The 19,823-nt window shown below is 37.5% G+C and overlaps 1 protein-coding gene across 2 annotated transcripts in view; it reads right to left on the reverse strand.

Moving 5' to 3' along the window:
• Positions 1-493: 493 nt before the first annotated feature.
• The window catches only part of LOC125760975 (homeotic protein ultrabithorax-like), a 65,079-nt gene continuing 45,749 nt past the window's right edge, over positions 494-19,823 (reverse strand). For both annotated transcript variants that reach the window (XM_049421655.1, XM_049421654.1), the window contains one exon: positions 494-4,034. In XM_049421655.1, coding sequence (XP_049277612.1) covers positions 3,742-4,034 — 293 coding nt within the window. In that variant the 3' untranslated portion in view covers positions 494-3,741. The remainder of the gene's footprint in view (positions 4,035-19,823) is intronic.

Consider the following 19,823-nt stretch of genomic DNA (forward strand, 5'->3'; position numbering starts at 1 on the left):
AGCTATATACACTCGGCTCGGCGTGCGGCAGGTTTGCAGCTGAAGCTTCGGCAGAATGAGGAACAATTTTTTTTCCTTTTTTTTGAAACCTATGAAAATGTGGTCTTCCTAAGCGAGACACTTCATAAGCACTTCATTAGTTTGACGTTAGTCGTACGATATTCTTTTGCAAAAAAAAAAAAAAAAAAATCACGGTAAATCTTCGGTAATTGTATTTTATACTCCAAGTGATTGTTTGAGTGATAGGTCGGAAATGCTGAGGTACTTCAAGTGTACAAGTTTGTGCTACTGTTACCTTTTGTAGTAAATATGTTTGATGGATAAGAAATAGAAAGTCCGATGATCTACCATTGCATAAAATGTTGAAGTTCATTTTGAGTTTGCCTTGAATTAGATTCCTCTACAAAAGCTTCCATTTCTATCAGCATGCTGAAGGGCATTTCAATACCGATACACACACACACACACACACGATACACTGAACACTGATGTGTTATGATTTTCTGTCGTATTCGATTCATTTATTTTCTGACAAATCTGGTAATTGCTTACGGTCGGTTTCCAACTAAAATGACCCACTTTTGTCTTCTTTACATTTATTTTTGTTTTAGATATTTTCTGATTTTTTCATCTTTGATCTGGCAAGAGAAAACCTTGCCGTTCCTTGTAATGTTCAATCTCAATTCACCTTCGCCTTTTGTTTACTTAAAGTTTTGAGCTTCTTATAACTGCGCTCCTAATAGTTGCTGAGCAGCATCTGCAGCGCTTCGGGCTGCTCAAATTTAGTTACTTAAAACTACCAGCAAAACCACGTCTATTTGCTCATTCAGTGTTGTTGATCTAGCCTTCTAGACAAAGTGTTTGCACAAATTGCCGCTTACTTTATGTACGTAGCTGTGGTGTAAGTAAAACATACGTTCTGTGGTCACATGTATTCTACTTTGGGTGGTGTAATTTGCTTTACTCATTGATTTTTACTTTTATTGGAAAAGCAGTCAACTAAACCAGTTTAGTTGCAGCAAATATCGTGTTTCAATGTTACTTTTAGCAATCCTTATACCAGTGTTATTCCATTGCATTTGAACATTTCCTTCCTTCTAAACACATTTGCGTTTACGCTTCTTATCGCTTACTAGTTCATATTCAATATTCATATTTAAATACAGGATCTTCTTACGGGCTAGTTACGTATACATTTAATGTTTTGTTTGTAGTTTTGTAGCTTTTTGCAAAAGAGGTTGCGCGTACAAACTCTCATACAATTACCGCTTTGTTTTGCACTGGGTTGTAAAAGTAGCATTTATGTTTTGTCCTCCAAGAAGTAAATGAGTTGCGTTGTTTCGTACGTGGCTTTTTGTTATTTTTCATTTCGACTCTTATCGTTCTGTGGGGCGAAATTAACATCACTAACCAAAACTAGGTTTTCTTGCTTTTCTATAATTATATGTTTCTTTTCGAAAGTGTTCATTAAATCTACAGTTACGTATTTCCGTCCTAGATATTTGTTTTGGTTCTCTCTTTCTCTCAGCAGAACATTCTTCGCTAGGTTTTGCAGTTCGTAACCATTCATCATAGAAGAACAGCAGAACAGCAAAATGTTTCAAATATTGGGGGGGGGGGGGGGGGGGGGGGGAGATTGTTTCCGGGTATTCTCTACAGGTTTGGGGTTGAAAATGGAGTTTGAATGTCGTTTCATGTTGTGTTACATTTTACCACGATATGATACCAAACAATGTTTCCAGTCAACGTTAGTGAACAATGCAAGAGATCGAATGTCACTCGTTGCTATGAAGCGCAAATAAACTAAATGTTCCGATGTTACATTTCTACAGGTAAAATTATGCTGTTTCATTCATATGCTATTCTTTAAATTTTGCAATAAATAAGTACATTGGCATCCAATGCAAGTAGTACAGTTTAATTCATTGCAGGCATTCATTAAAAAAAAACAAACAAACAAACTACACATGCATCACAATACACCTGGACTACACGCAGGCATTGTATTGAGGGAAGTAAAGGTTTTTTGTTCATTAAAAAAAAGGTTTATTTCTGTTAAAGCTATTCAAGTGTTCTATATATACAAAACGATACTCAAAATTTAAAAATTAAAATCAACAAAAGTGATCTACCAAAGACAACAAAACATAAGAGCACTGGGAAGATGGCTGAAGCTACAGAGTACATAATAATCAAAATAAATAACGAAGCAACATTACAGATCATTCCGAAAATTTGTCTAAGTCTCCCTTCAGAGAACGAACGTAGGTTCTTTTACGCGTAGGCGATGTTCTCATTGCAGATCACCAGTTTTTGTTTTGTTTTCGTGGGAGACCAAACTCAACTACCTAACATGAAAATACTCTTTGCTGCTGACTCTAGAAGGTACGACATTCGTACATGTAGCAATGTAAAATACTAATAATCGCACTATTTTAAAAATAAAATCAATGGAACGGATTCTATACTATCAATTACGCCCAAGTTTTACATTATCAAATCGAAGTAGTTCTCGAGATAAATCTATAGTATTGCAAGTTTTTACATCACAACAGAAAGCTAAATTCTGATCTCTTATCGGTGTTTGTGTGAACTGAATTTTAAAGAGTACGCCTTTGACAGCGCAACTTAGTGAAGCAATATGAAAGGATTTTCGCGCTAATGAACTTCTTTGACAATTTTTGGAGAAGCTACTATCTATTACGTCATGTGCAGTAAATTAGTTTCCTAGTATTTCTGCCTTGTTTCATGTACAGTTCCGTTACGTATATCTGTTTCCGAAATTCCCTTTCGTTATATGTTACCGCTTAGAGAGAACTGCCTTTTGTTTTTGTATCATTTGCTTTGCTTAATTCCGATTCAAATTTGTACACTGGTAGTTGTCATGCATTTGTGTTCTCGCGGGTGTTTCTTGTATGCGTTGTTGTAAAAAGAGTTCATTCTTCATTCTGTTCAGTTTGTTTACTTTTACCATGCGCCTATATTACAAAGTGCGACATACTTGCCACCAGTCGTCCACGACGGCATCATAGCCACATCATCCCGGAAGCATGATTTGTTCATTAGGAATGGTCATTAACCTATATGTTTGTTCTAGGATTGAAGATTGAAGAAGTGGGGTTTTTTGAAAAAAGTATGCTTGAATATATCTGCCTATTTAGATGCTGAGTTATTTCACATAGAGGATTCTCAAGAATTTCAATCATTTTTAGGTTCACCATTTCACTACCACCATTCACTGTTGATGCCAATCAAATGAAATAAAGCGAAACAACTGAAATCCAAAACTGACTAATTGATCACAATTTGCAAATATATGCAATCATCGTTACATGAAATGTGCCGGTATAAGAATAGAAAACAAAAAAACCTAAGCACAAATGTTGTAAGACGGTAAATAAACACAAACGCAGGTCGCAGGTGGAACAACAAAAGCATGAGAGTTTGTAAAAATCCCTGATGTTGACGATGAGCACTAGGAACAGTTTTTACAAAGAACAAAGAAAGGAAGATGAACTTATTGTACGAATGTTGTACGATAGGACAAGGTAGGGCCTCCGAGGCTGCACAACCGACAAAGAAGGATATCCTAAGCCTACCTGCATACTTTGATGACATGAAGAGCAGATAATCAATTTGTAATTGCCGTTTTAATCGGTTTCCTGATTCAACTGGAATTTGTTCTCTTTAGTATAAATAATTACTAGCACTACTGTGATTGGTGTGTTGTTGGTGTAACCCCTAGTTTTGCTCATGTAACGCGGCCGCTGCAGCTGCCGCGGCGGCCGCTTTCTGTGCCTGGGCTTGTTTTTCTTGCTCGTTTAGCTCCTTGATGGCTTGAATTTCCTTCTTTAGCTTCATTCGGCGATTCTGAAACCAAATTTTAATCTGTCGCTCCGTTAGACAGAGAGCGTGTGCCATTTCAATCCGGCGTCGACGGGTAAGGTAGTGGTTGGTGTGGAACTCCTTCTCCAGTTCCAGCGTTTGGTATCTTGTGTAGGTTTGGCGTCCTCTTCGTCGCAATCCATTTGCACCTGAACGAAAATAGAAAGCATAAACGTATAATTTGAAAATGGATATACGACTCGGTGTGCAATTATGGGAATTCGAAACAGTTTTTGATTACGCAGAGTATAAACACCGGAAGGGAAGTAATCTTGTGCAAAAGTAACGCAGGATTGTTTTGACTATTTGTTCAATTGTCAATTAAATAATTTATCGAACACTGAATTCGACTTTTTGTAACGTTACGAGGTTCTATAAAGTATTTGGAATACTTTAACCGTTCATTGGCTGTGAAGTGTATGATTGTGGAAATGTATTACGTGCCAAGTATCTCTGTTGTGTAATATATTTCTATCCTGCAAACATACACGAAGAAAACTAAAAGCAGCATAACCAGTTTCTGATCATCCATCCTGGTTGGATGTTGCGAGGGTATGTGTTTCATTCGTCACGAGTTTTCGTGACTTGTGCTCACCAACGCAGGACACGGTAAAAGGAGGCTCGGTACCAACTATAAGAAGAATAAAAATTGTTCAGAATGTTCTTTGAATGCCGCCACTGCCACAGACATGTACAAGCTTTCGAAGTTGCCCGAAGTTGCCCTGAGATTCTGCCGCCGTACACAATGTGGGGCCAACGAACTGTTAGGGCGATCTACCCAGTGTTCAGTAAACATGGGTAGCATACGATTCGCTTTTATCATCCCTTTGCAGTGGCAGCTATGCCGTGGTTGTTGGAATACTCGATTGTTTTTCTGACCGATGATGTTGAATTCTACATTCTTCGACAATCTGGGATGTTTTATACTCATTCTTAGCAGAGAATATAATGAATGCAAAACGTAATAGGGTTTACAGTCGGTTCGAGTGAGGCTCCACAAAGCAAGCAGCAACCGTCGAGCCTGGCATAAACGTAGTAATGAAGTCAAATTACCGCACAGGAAAGCTGTAATTACTGACCTAAAAATGAACACAGTATCGAACGAGGTAAAGTGAATCGCCAACGCCATGTGAAAATATCGAGCCCCAAACATCAAATTTAGGTGAAAGGCGAATTTACTACAAAATGCCGGCTATTGCCGGGTTGGACAGATCATAACGAAATCGGCCCCAAAACTTGGAAGAGCCTGCGAGCTATACCATGCCACTGCATTGCACTGTAATTTTTGTGATTGTTTTTTTTTCTTCTTTCCAATCGCTTGTTTTCCACGTCCGTGTTTTTCCCGTTTATGGCATTGACTCTTGCACTCCAAGCGATGCATAAACGATACGCGGTTACCGTTCGATCATATCAAAACCGAAACGAGTATGTCAGATGCAAAACTATAACTTGCAGCTTTTTATATTAGATACTAAAATTAAAAACAAAATAAATTCCGTTAAAACTCAAATTATTCTGTGAGATTCTGTGAGAAACAACCGGTCGAGGCTGAACAAAGGTTGTTATAGTTTTATGAAGATATTAGTGGTTTTGCTAGCGGTATAATGCGTGGATAGATCTGATTTCCTTTTGAATGTCGTTGTTTGGAACATCAAAACGTTCCGGTACAAGAACCGAAATGTGTTCGACGATCTTCCGAATGTGAAAGGGATCTTAACATTATAATTAAGAAACAAGACTAGCTTTTCGCTTAGACAAGTCTATTTCGGAATGTTTGGCCCCAAAAAAAAACAACACCACCCGGTGGCTTCCCGCTTTGACAGCATGACATAGGAACCCAAAGTAGATAGAGAGATAATTTAAGCTTCCATTTGAGCTATGGGATTTTTTTGTCTTGATACCCTTGAAACAAAGTGAAACGGAACCTGATCACACACACACACACACAAACGCGAGCGTTTCTGCGAGGTACACGCTCAACTTAGAAAGATCTTGGAACAGGCAAAGATCAACTAAGGGAAGCAACGATTGTACTACGACATCGCCGTTTCAGCAGTTGGAACGTCGGAACCAGTCGGAACGGACGCAAAATGAAACGAAAAGAGATAAGTCCTGCCTGTACTCCATAACGATTTCAACAGCATCCAAGAAAGCGGCAAGCACGCAAAACACCGAACGGCGTAGGAAAAGACGAAGCGAAGAAAAGTATTTAAAGACTGCCGGGCGGAATAAGATCGAAGAAAAAGAATACAAAATGGAATCGTCAGCCACCATCATGCAGCCTCTGTTCCCAAGGTTTCCGAAGCTCCTCCTAAGATGATGAAAGCGAGCACGGAGAATTCGAATCCCCAGTCACTCCAGAATTCCCATTACACATCCCAGTGAAAAAGCAAGGGTCGCGATCGCGCCTGTGCTCATAAATTATTGTGCAGAATCAGCATACGCATACACATCTCTATACACATATGCAGAGGCTGATAGACTCTGATGAGTGTACAGCTTGCGATAACGGAAAGCAAAAACTCAGAGTAAAACTTCTATTCTATAAATCACTATTTGGGAGATATTTATTCAAAATTAAAAACACATAAAACCATGAGCCGCGAATGAGCAAGCACGATGATGATGTTGATGCGGTTTTGCATGAAAGTATTATTTAAAACAATCTTTTTTACCAATTATAATCAAGGAGTAGAAGGTAAAAATATGAGCTGCCTGAATTGCATATTAACTTGTAACAGTTAACAGTAGGATTATTGTTGTTATTTTGTACTGATATTGTAAGGGAGAGTTTTATTTCGTCTGGGTTTTTGTTTTGCGATGGGCTAGTTGATTTAAAATCTAGGTTTCATAAATCTGTATGCGGTGGTACCAATATACCGAGAACCTAATGAATTATTTTATCCCATCGTTTATTCATCAACGATCACCAGTGCCCATGACTCACACCGACAACAAACAATGATTAGACATTGAAGCAGATGAAGATATTTTTTTTAAATCTTAATTAGGGACTCAACTTTGTCGAACCATTTTATAGAGACTTTGTAATCTTGCCATTAGTTAAGTTTCATAGGAATATGGGCTGACATGGACTATCGCTTTTGTTAAGAGATGATTCGTTGGGAGGATTGGGAGTTCTTGCATTAAATATAAGACAAAAATGTGTGTAAACCGCTGTGCAAATGTATCTCATATTGTTATTGCTTATAGTTAGCTTAATTATACAACTGTTTATGGATATTTTTGGATACCATTTAACTCGTTTCATTTATATCATGTAGCTGCATTACTTTAGACCTTCGGGAAACCGCACATATGGTTTAACTTCAATATATGTACATTAATGCTTATAACCTTTGCCTTACTTCATCATACGAATGCCACAAAGACGAATATGAAACGTCGCAGATTACGGGCAACATAGCGAGAAATAATGAAATATAACAGGATCGGGATTTTGCTGTATCTGATGACTTGACTGGTAGAATAGCATGATCAGTTCCAAACGTAAAACGCCCTTACATAAAAACAGCCCAGAAATTCCAAGTCTTAAATGGAAAAGGACAGAACACAGTGGATGACTACGTGTGGCGAAAAAAAAAATTCGTGGAGAAAAAATAAAACCATGAAAACTGAGCAGTCACACATCCCTCTTCATGATAAAATCCCCATACCTCATCAGATGAAAAATAATACAACAAAATCCCAGCGGGAGTAAGCATTCGCTGTGGTTCAATCCGAGCACGACCGGCACTTCCAATCGAAGTCGTTCAAAAAACCTTCCTTCAAGTGATGCAGCATGAGGCCGGAGGATGCAGCGGAGATACAACGAAAACATGGTATTGAAAATGCTTGTTATCTTTCTTCTTTGCAAAGATGTCTTCGGCAACTGGCCAATGCACTTGTCTATACACACTACTCCTTTTTCTTTGTTGTATGTAGTATCTTTCAACGCTTTAGAAAATTGCACGGCACAGGCTAACCAACTCAATGGTGTGCTGAAAACTCATATGTCTTATCCTCGTGACGTTGTTAAATGAATCGTGTTTTTCCTTCCATACCTCAAAAGCCCTCTATTAACTAAGGTTCTGAACTTTTACTTAACCACTTTACTTTAACTGGTGGTAAAAAAATGGTTTTAATTCTAAATGTAAACAATTTCGCATTTGACCATGGGGAAATTTGTGTAAAACTTTCGGTTACACTACACTATTTGTAATAAACTTTAATTATGTACAATTTTGTTGTTGGTCATAGTTATCGCTATATAAATTCTACTCGTGCAGTAACGCAGCGTTACTGCAGTGTTGTTATAGCTGTTTTTCTAAGCCAGTGTTGTAAAACTATCACTTGCCCAATATGAAAGCTCAATCAACAAACCCTGCATGTTCACTAGATCGGTGTCGTTTTTTGGTTGTTGCACAGGTTCTAAGCCTACTTCAACTAATAGAAATGTGAATCGATACGATCAAATGCTCAAAACGATGTTTTACGGTAGGACGATGCTAAATATTTCGTAGTAGGCTGGCTCAACAAATAGTACAAGTGGTGCGGTTTTCAGAGGGTGTTGGCCAAGTGAAAGTATTCAAGAACGCAAAATCAACCGCATTTTACCACCAGAATACTGAAGCAATTGCACGGAGATTTGACATTTTTGAATTGCTGAGCGGGAATTGCAGAATGGTAGCGGCGCCGGTATTTACTTCACAGGACCGAAGATAAAATCCCATACGCAGGACTGACTATCTTAGCGGGTCAAAACCTCTAGAGGTTGTAGTGCCACAAAGAAAAGAAGGAGATTGAAATCAATACCAGGTGATGCCTGTCCAGGAGAAGAGCAATAACTGGTGAAGATAGTGAAAATATTGCGAGGACCATTGAGCTCTACCAATTTTGTATAACAGTGAAATCATCCACTAATGTAATTCGTAAAACCGAAATCATTCGTTGTCGGTGAGGCGTAAGGAATTGTGGAATTTGCTTGAACATTTAATTCGACAAGTTATTATTTTTTTAATTGTAGATAATGGAATACATGTCATGCACTCCGAATGGCACATCATGAAACCAGCATTCTATAAATTTTTTCCATGTTTGAGTTTTATAGTGCGCAATTTTGACGGAGCCAAGTCCGTTGCAAGAGGATAGTATATAAATTTTAGATGGTTGAAAACAAGTAATTCCACGATGGCCGGGCTGACATTGGCCATGATCAACTTTCGAATCGGCAAAAAGAACGAATAATTCTCAAATCGGATCTCAGATTGGATCGATTCCTTTGTTTATAGCAGATGAAATACACCTGATGTTCGAAGCAAAATGGCATATTCTGGCATTCATATTAAAATGCATGTCACTTTATATAGCCCGTATCGATGTCTGTAAGGCTGGATTTTACTGTAAGTACCGTATTATCGTCAAAGTTTGACACAACACTAACAAGTATTGAAAACGCTTCGCTTGATGGATAATCCTGCGTTTGGGAAGGTTAGAACCCAGATGAATCCATGGCGATAGCAAGATGCAATGATATATGATATAGAAAAAAATCTTCTAATACATGTGAAGAAAACTCCATAGAATCTTCCTCGACGTTACGTAGATATGTTGCGTAGCTCTGTAACCGGGCCTATTAACTAGTTATATGTAAAATAAAGAGGAGATAAACTATATGTATGGACTAAGACGTTTAGGTTTCATATGCCGCTACAGTTACAACATTAGTTACTAGTGAAACGAATGTAAAAAACATGTGTAAAGTATCATATCTCTATTGCATTACATTTGAACTCAGTTGTTATACTTTTATAGTAATGATCCGTCAGTTTAGTTTTTTTTCTACATAAGTAAATAAATAGTGTTTAACGATTAAATACTTAACTAATGCAATTGTTTATCAGATCATGAAAAACATTTTGTATTGAAGACACATATTCGATGTGATTTACTTTCTCATCGGGTTGTCCCATTGTTTCATAGCGATAACAATTCTGACGATTGTTACACATAGGACTTTTTAACACAAGATATACGTTGGCGATAAGTCGTACAGGCCGTCCTAATGAAAATTAAAAAAAAAATCTTTGGGGATGTTTTTTTTTATTAATTTATACTACAACTTATATAGTGGTTGTCATACACCTGAGTTGTATGAATTATAAATTGATTTAGTGAACAAATTATACGTTGGATTAATACGCTGACTGATCACAGGCATGAAGGTATAAAGTTAAAGGATCTAATGTTTGGTATAAGCACCTCCTACGAAATGGTAGAGAAAAGACGAAACCATGGTACAAACATTTATCAAGCTTTATTACTTAAAAGATGGTTGTAAATTTATTCCTTCCTCCGCAAGAGAGCTTCATCATTTTTCCTTTCGTCCAAAAACACCTTTTTTAGAGCCTTTTTGTCGCCCCTCTGGCCACAATAAAACGAACATTTGCGCAGACGCTTTCCCATCCAGCCGCTTCTTTCCGAAAGAAAAGCTTCGCTAGCTTTTGCATCAGTAGAGAAAAGAACAAGGTCAATAAACTGTTCCTTCTTTTGCTCTGATAAATGAAAGAAAATGCTTGGTTTCCCCGCTGCCCTTGGTTTCATTCTTACTCCCAAACCTTACACAGCGAATGCAGAACACGTGGCAGGACACCAAGTGAATTATGAACATTTTCTCCTAGGTAAAGCTAACTAGGGTAGCGCGACAATCTTAATGCAATATCACCACCCTACTTCTTCAGCATGCCGTTTACTTTGGCTATGATATATGCGAACGAATGAGAATTTAATTCAATGGGGGCTGATGCACTTATTGGTAACATATAAAGTAAACTTCCTTGCTCAAATTAACCTTATAAGATACACAAGATGTCTAAAGGAGGAAAGTATTACGACAATAACATTTGCTGCCGACAATTAGACGCTCGCACAAACCTAGCAGAATGGTTGGTCGAAAATTTCATGCACCATATAGCTACCAAAAGGGAAAACAACACGCCCATAATTCTTTCCTACGCTTGTCGCTCATCTTATCCCAAGGGAAATCATGGGCGAATCTTTCTCCAGAAGGACCGTATTTATGTTCTTACCGTCTGCGTCTTACACCGTTCGTAGATTTAGGTGAGTATCAATCAGTTGCTAAATCAGCAAAACGAGTTCCGGTCGAATCATCATGCCAATAAAACATAATTGAATATCACAATCGGACATGGATATAGATGCGTGAATGATGGCTTTTGTTAATAAGGGGCACTATTTAGGTTAAAAACTGTAAAAAATTTCAATCATGAAACCATTTTGGCAACATTAAAAAGTAAAGGAAAAATGTTACACATTTTTTTACAAAATCACGCCATTTGCAATGAGTCTCGTGATGTTTCTAACAGCTCCAAAACATGCAGCAAAAAACCAATGCTGTTAACTCTTCCAACAACCAAAGGATCAAGTCATTATGTCCACAAAAGCACAGCTGGCCAGCGCAGTCACATTGAACATTCTAGGATAGTGATGCAGAACAAGAAAAGGGATAGCATAATTTACAGGGGCCCTTGTTAAAACATGATTTATGAATCTTTTCTTGCTTTGGGCCGGTTCCTTCAGATGTTCCAGTAGAACATGGCCGAAGATGATTGGAGAGGCCATGTTTCATAAATGAGGCTGGTTTCAAATTGCCAACAAACCCACGCTTAGAAGAAGGGAGTGAATGATGTTAATAATGCTACAGCAGAGGATACAAGGGTGAAGATTACGAAACAAAATCTGCAACAAAATGGGTACACCCCCGATAGCTAAACAGATGATACTACAACTTTTGCAGAATCTGATACTTATGTGATAAAAAAGACGAAACACATAATATATCTCTTTGTCGAAGAAAGTGTATTGTTAGACAAATAATGTCATATAAACTACCCGAAATAAGAAATAATTACAACCATATGTAATCGAAATTTTTAACACAATATTTTTGAAATTGTGTTTGCCAGAAAAATGACTCAAAAAAGGAAAGAATTATAAATACATAATTGTAATTATAATAGCATGGTTGTAAGAACCCGTTTGTTACGTTATATGAAAGAAATAAGTAAACATTATAGCAAATATTTTATTCTGTTCAAGGTATTGTCTCATTTGAAAATCAGATTTAAATAAGATGAAATCTGTGATTGTACTCGCATTGTGAAATACGTTAAAAAAGTTGCTATTGAAATCGCCAAAAAGTATCAGTTTATAAAATTGAATATTAATACTACGGTAACAAATGATTAAATTCAAATTGTACGGAAGCTAACGAAGAAATATGTTGCATGAATAGCACTGAGGTACATTTCGATTACTTCAATATATTCCTTGCTAAGGGCCTATTAGTCGAGCTGAAGAAACCGATCGGAAGGCGACACAATAGTACCTATGAAGTATACCCAATTATGTGCATTAAAATTTAGTCGTGCAAAAACACTGCATCATGTTCAATTTAACGATTCCGAGATACATAGATAAAGATACTGCACGACGCGAGCGATATTTTCGAAGCAATGTTCAATCCTGGCGTGGTCCCAGAACAATGATTACAATAGCACCGAAGCCACAAGGGGCCACAATTTTGCACTGCATTTGCCTACGTGGAAGGAGGATCAAATGAACAGCACAGGAGCCCTTAATTGACCACGAGCACAAGGAATGTCAACATAGTCTTGGCCTTTGCTTCCATGTTGCTAGTCTGTAGCAGTTGGCTCAATAAAATTGTGCCTCAGGATAGGCCAACCTACATTGGAAAGAGACAGGGCAGGTTTCTATTCATCCGCATGCTTCTCATAGTTCCCGTAATTCCCAACTTCTCACACAGATTGATGCGTTGCTATATAGACCGTCTCTCCGGGCACCATTCTCCTGCATTGCGCTCAGAACGCCTGAACAGTACAGCGAAGTGATGATTTCGATGTTACTTGCCGTGGTGTAATAGTATATCGAAACCCATTCATTATCGATCGAACATTGTTTAATTTAATCCGATACAATAAAATATGCGTCCATTACGTAATATCCTGGGCAAAGTTCATAAATAAAGTAAGGAGAAATAATGAATTTTCACGATAGGACGAAAGGCGAGGATGCGATTGAGGAGCTGTTGATGGTTTGTACGCACCATAACTTACACACGAGCGATGCACCTTCGCCGAAACAGGATCGAAGCCGATTTGGTGCAGCAATGGCAAACAAATGCATAGAGCGTGGATGGATTCTCCAGTTGGCTGGTATAAAGTGAGCCAGTTTGATCCTAGTACATAACTCACATAACCCTATGGTCAATTAATAAACCATCAAACATCATAAATCAAAATGGATTCCCAATATTTCATGATTCCGATACCGGTCGGTTAGTACAAAAGCGAAAACACATACAACTCGTATGCGGTATCGTATTGCGTGGTCATCGAAAGCAGTTCCAAATTGCAGCGTACAGCAGAGTATGCCGTGTGTATGGCTATTCATTTAAATCAATCTCCTCCTTTTCGTGTCGGTCCGTTTCACTTTCCCCAAGCACGCAACGATACGTGACGAAAGCGTCCGAGAATGATCACACTATGTCGAGCCGATGAGAATCTATGAATGTCGGTTCGTAACGAACGAAGACCACTCACCCTATCACTGACGATAGCGCCAGAACACCTCTTCGATAACGAAGGGGGCCTTCAGTGATCGTAATGAAGTGTTTATAATGGTAGATATAATCAAAAGTTCTTTTCATTTTCTATTCCACTTCATCCACCTGCTCCTAGCATCCACCTGAGCTTCTCTACAGCGAGAAACAAAAACTTGTATCAAAGCGAGAAGTAAATGCAACGGAATCGATCGATAATGCAGCTTTTAATCAAAACCGTAAATCTTGAAAAACCTGTGGCCAAAGCAAATATAAATTGTCTGAAGGAGGATAAGCTTGCCTTGAACCAACACTTCACAGCGTCACGATTGTACATCTTAGACGATGACGGTGGCGATGACGGTCACGATGATGGTAGCGGTATCCATACCACCCTATTATGCCTTCTTCAGAAGCGCTACAATGCAGAAATCCATAAACAATAGCCGTCTACTCGTTCACTCGTGCCATTGGTAATCATAATCATAGTAATCTAAAGTCGAGATCTTAATTCGATACACTTCTTAGTCGATGATCTACCAGACAATATGAGCGGATTTTGATCGTTCTTATAGTTGCTAGATCACATGTATTTTGCTGTCGGTAGAAAGTAGTGTGCTCCACTCGTAGAATGTGCATACACCACGAATGGTTCAAGAATGATTAATTGCCTGTGCCAGTCGCTTAGGGCGAAAATAAAGAGTAAAGTCATGGTAATTGAGCAAAATCGTGTTAAATCGATGTACCACCAATCAAGATTGCAAAGCATATCGAACATAATGTACAATGTATAGTTGGACTATTGAATGCCTAGTTTTTTTTTCAACGAAAGACTCTTGGGAATTTTCTCACATTTGTCACACATTTAAAATACATAGTACCGTAAAAACAATGTATTTTATATTCTCCCTGAACTCGAAGGAAAAAAATAAGTATGCAATTTTGTAGTGAGCTACAATAGTTATAGAACTATTGAAAAAATAACTTTCTCATATTACAATCAACAACCTTTGAGGAAAAAGCTATCGATTGAATAACCGCAGAACTATGAACATCGAAAGATAGAATAGGTCAACGTTAAACACGAACATGTTTCATTCAAACGGTAGCAACTGCGTGTTTCAAAAGAAACTGCATCGCGATCCTTTCGGCCAGCAAATAAAATTCATCCCATTTATAACCCACAATCCCTTGTCTTTCGCACAGAGAAACAAGCAGCACGATTGTTAAACGAGTTTGAGCTTTCAGAAAGAAAGAAAGGCAAACCCTACGTTACATATAGGGCCATAATCTAAACGGTAAGGAAAGTCAACACGACACAATGAACCATCGGCAAACCGTTCAAATATGCACGGTATTTGCGCGTTAGCTTTTCCAAACTACTCTTTTAGTGGTATAGGTTGCTAGGCCAGTATGATACTCAAGCACACAACAACACTTTTACAGCTAACCTACAAAGATCATACATAAGAACATTCACGAAACAATAGGAACATAAACTAAATCCCGATCTATCGAGCTATTTTCACCTTTCATCACACGGTTGTAGAAAAAAAGCCTTTCAATAGGAATTGCAAAATGAATTTAAAAGAAAACAACTTGATATGCAAACGATACGTATACTTTAACAATGATGTGTTGTGATTTTTGTTACATGGTGAACGTTGTTAGTTGAATCTCTATAGATTGGTGCAATATCTAATTAACCAATATGTTGTACTTCGTACTTCATAGCCTCATCTCAAATTGCAAACCCTAAACTAACTGTTAAACCTTAAACGCGAATAAATATTTAAAATGATGTAGTATTCCTGCATTGCTGTTTTAAAAAGAAGTTTGACAATATACTGAGTGATGAGTTCGACTTATTACAGGTCGTAGGTTAAAATTTAATTTTGAACTTTCGGTAAGGTTTAGAAAAAAAATGCTATAACCATGCGCTTAAAACATGATATGAACAAAAATGGAATAGTAAAATGTTCATTCAATGGAACACACACACAGGTCGATCTTATGCGTAAAAGGCAATTCTGCGTTATCATGAATGGATAGGGCTTAGCATTTTCAAGTGCCGAAAAAAAAGTTCCGAAATGGTTACGAGATCGTAACGTGGCGTTTCTGATAGGGAGCATGTGAGTTCAGCATGGCGTTAAAGCCATACATTAGAGAAGGATCTATAGGGTGTTTTAGTAACCAATAAAGAAGCGAGAAAATTCAGAAGAACAGAGACAGAGATGGCCGTGGGTAAGAGTTGCAACAGCAGCGAAGGCTATAAACACAAGGGAAAAGAACCTGTTCCATGTTCCATGCTCGTCCTTCCAAAACGGGCAGGAAGTGCGCCAAAGGTAGCGAAGCCATGGCCGGTGAAAGCGGGTACCAGTTGAGGTACAGTGTGCGGCGGGATTTATAGCCTCTGTATAGAATTTATGGTTTATTTTCGAAAAACAACATCAACGCAATGGAGGATAAAATAAACATACAAAGCCTTTGCCGGGGCCACGTCTAGAATCAATGTGTTTGTCATGGAGCCTGTGGCCAAAAGTTTAAGTCTGGGTTAAAGGCTCGTCCTTTCTAGGTGATATACGATGATGATTATACTGCAGAGGGGTTAGTTGTGGTTGCATGCAACCGAAACGAATGAAAATCCCCAATAATGTCCCTAAAAATGATCTGAGATACAAAGTCTTTTATACCGTGTGTTAAATGTTTTGTTGTTTAACTACGTCGCATGAGTTTTACGTACATATATTTTACACTGGCCGATATTGTATAGGGATTCATTTATATGAAACTGTATTTTAAAATATAGCGTAACAGTAAAAATGTTACGAACAATTTCAAACTCAACAAAACCTGTAATTTTCCAAACAAAATTATTTGAGATACACATAATAAACGGAGCAATTAAAACCAAATCATTCTTGGAGCTTCATATCATTGAAATCTATGGTAGAACCCATACTTAAACAAAAAGAAACTACCGTTTTCTCTCGGTTTTTGTCAGCCATTTTTTTTATTCGTTGTTACAGAATCTAATAGAACAGATGGTGCCGATTTCTTGTTCGTTCGTTTTATCTAAGCGATGGTGGTCCTGTCTGTTTCTCCCCTTTCTCTTTGCGTAAAATACTGGCCAGTAGAATCACACGGCTGCGATAGGGGAAGGTCTAAGATTTATTGCCTCAAATTAATCACCTTTTTAATTGGATCCGCTTCCAAATAACCAACGCAAACGCAGAGGAATGCGTGTTTTCGATGTCTTGTACTTTTCGAAGCGTAGTACTAGTCACGAAACAATCTACACCTTTTTCAAACTATATAAATTGTTGCTGATTATATACTCTGCAAACATCATCATCGAAATGATGAAAAAAGTGAAAAATATATTATTCCAATTTCTTGTTATGTTTTAAGAAAAGTTTACTTAAAACAAAACTTGTTCTTTCTGAAGCTGTTCAACAGAAACACGTTGGAACTCCTATCTGACAACAACTTGTGAGTGAGTATATCACGTCAAACCGTTTCATGTTTAATAGTTTAACATAAATAACCTTCTAAAATTGAATAACCCAGCTTAAAGCGGTGCTTCAGAAGTGCATCTTAACGCGTATTGCTTAACAATTAGTTGTTGATAAAAATGAACACTATTGCTCTCAGTTATTTTATGTTTTTAGGAAAAATATAACTGAGCTGCAATTGTTGTACTTGTTATTTTTATTTTACCATGATGAATTTTCTTTTTTGTTTTTGCTTCGGCGTGGATAGCTCGATATACATACATAGGATTATCTTCAAATCCCATTGCACTCACCACAGAATGATATATGTACTGTACATTTCAAAGAATTAAAATGCTAAATCCTTGTGCGAACGACCCGGAAAAACTAAATGTGCAACGGTATTTTTGCCTTGTGAGTGGTAGATACAGCACGAGCAAATCTTAAGATTTATTACGTGTTTTGTTCATTGTCTCCATGACAATCTTCGACTAGAGTTCTAGTGTGAACTTTTTTTTACCTTCCCAAGCTATCGGAAAGCTACAGCAATAGAATGCTGAACTCGTAGCATAAATGCCTTCAGTAACAGCCCCATAAACTAAGGATGAACATCATGGTCGACGATCTATTGAATTCGCGAAAAGTTATGTTATTTGTAACTTTTATTCTTGCAATAAAGCATTCAATTATAAAACGTTAGCATAGCGGAAGTGTCTGCAGTTATGCAAAAAGGATACTAGCTTTCCTGCTCAACCCGAAATGTTTTGAAAAGACAGGCAAAACGTACATATGCATCAGTTGTATGGAACTAGCACGTAGCAATCTGGCAGAGTAGTTTCTATTATAGTTGTGCATCAGAAGAGAGCACATGTTTTATTACTGTCACCCAGCGAATTTGCCCAATATACTATCACTCGTCCGTGATAATACCAGATAATAAAGCTGTAGAGACGTAAATTTCGTTTCCATTATGCCTAACAAAACTTAATTATATCGCTTGACATGTAGGCAACGCACGATCGTGGCATACCCACATTCTTTGCGCACGCTGTCTACTGAAGTTAGTTTCGAAGGTAATGCCGCCACCCGCTGAAAGACCATCTTTTGTAGAAAACGGAAATACCTTTGGTTTATCTGTACTAAATCTCAGGTTGAGTACAATCGGCTTAGATACTTCAGCTCACTTTTTCTGTGCACGGTACCTAGAAATGGCTTTTAGCCACAAGTTTTCCACATCCATGGTTGAACAAGGTTGCTCATGTGCAAAATAGGAACGTATATTTAATCTCGTAGAACAAAGAACGCTGGAACAACTTGATAAAATGTACTTTCACCAATTTCATGGTGAAAGCACTCTTCCTACATGATAGACTTCTATTTCATACTGATAAGAATGTTCTTTTGTTTTGATTTGAACATGGTAGTTGTGGTCTTGTACTATTATTCTGTCAACTCTCAGGGCTCAGCTGTGATTAATCGGTACTGCTTTAACTATTTGTCTCTGATGCATCAGCTATAGACCTAGACAAAAAATCATAACCCGTTTAAGCGAGGAACACTTCTTCGCTGAATAGAAAAGAACAACAAAAACAATAGAAAGACTAAAAATTGTATTAATGAAACTATTTTGTTCCTCATGTTAAAATTATAATTATTTTTATTATTGAATTTATGGAATTTTATTGTACGGGAAAAAACCTTTAACATTTATAAACATACGAATGAACAGAATGCAAATAAAATTTCTAATCGATCTGCCTCGTAGTTACCAAGCATAACATGATAAGGATGCTGAATAGAATGGGCAGTGAAAGTTTGGAAAGGATTTAATTGTGCGAAGGATTTTCGCCTTCGCAAAGATTTATGGTCGGCTTATACAGTAAAAATGATGTTATGAATGAACGCTTTGCAGTGTTAAAAAGAAGAAAAACATCTATATCGTTCTCTCTTTCTCTCTATGTTTCTCGCTCTCTGTTTATCTTGTATCTCCCACTCAATCTCTCTCTCTCTCTCTCTATCTATCTGTCTTTCTACGTCTCTTTCACTTTCTTTCTGTGTGCACGAAACAGCGCCAAGGTAGGTTAAAAGTATGATCTGTCGTTTTGAACCCGTAGAAGGCTCTAGTACAATAGTTTAGCTTTGCCGTATTATGGAAGTTAAAGTTCTTGTTGCCCATTCTTAAGGATTAACACTGATCGAAACATTAGGCAAACCGAAGCGAACAATCTACCACCGGTAATGGTTAGCAGGAATCAAAACTCATTATGGAACATTGAGTTAAACTTGGATGGCGTTTATCTTTCCGCTTTAGCGAGGTCGGAGGTCTGAAAAGTAAAAGTCAATTGATAATGGAATTATATTCTACATTTACTTTGAGTTAGAAATATAACTCATATTCATTTGCAGTGACGAGCAACAGCTAGAAAGGAAGCTTCCTGAAAGTATCATTAATTCATCCTTTCAACAAACATACGACAATAAAAGACAATTATTAAAATTATCCTTTAAAATACACATACCATGCCTACAATAAAACATTTTTCTTTTTATTTCCACCTTATGCTTTTGGTTCTGTTTATTTTTAGGACTTACAGTCTCTCATACATAATTACATCCTCTTTATCGAGGATCCAACAATGGAATTGTAATGATAGTCTTTTCTCTTGTTGTTATTTTACAATAAACAATTGCTGAAATATCACTAAAAAATACCACTCAGTTTTTTAGTCAGTTAATATTTATCATATTTCTACAACTCTCACACTGGGCAAAGACCTATTGACTTGTTAAGATGCATACAGTGT

Source organism: Anopheles funestus, chromosome 2RL, assembly GCF_943734845.2.
Source record: "Anopheles funestus chromosome 2RL, idAnoFuneDA-416_04, whole genome shotgun sequence".
NCBI lineage: Eukaryota > Metazoa > Arthropoda > Insecta > Diptera > Culicidae > Anopheles > Anopheles funestus.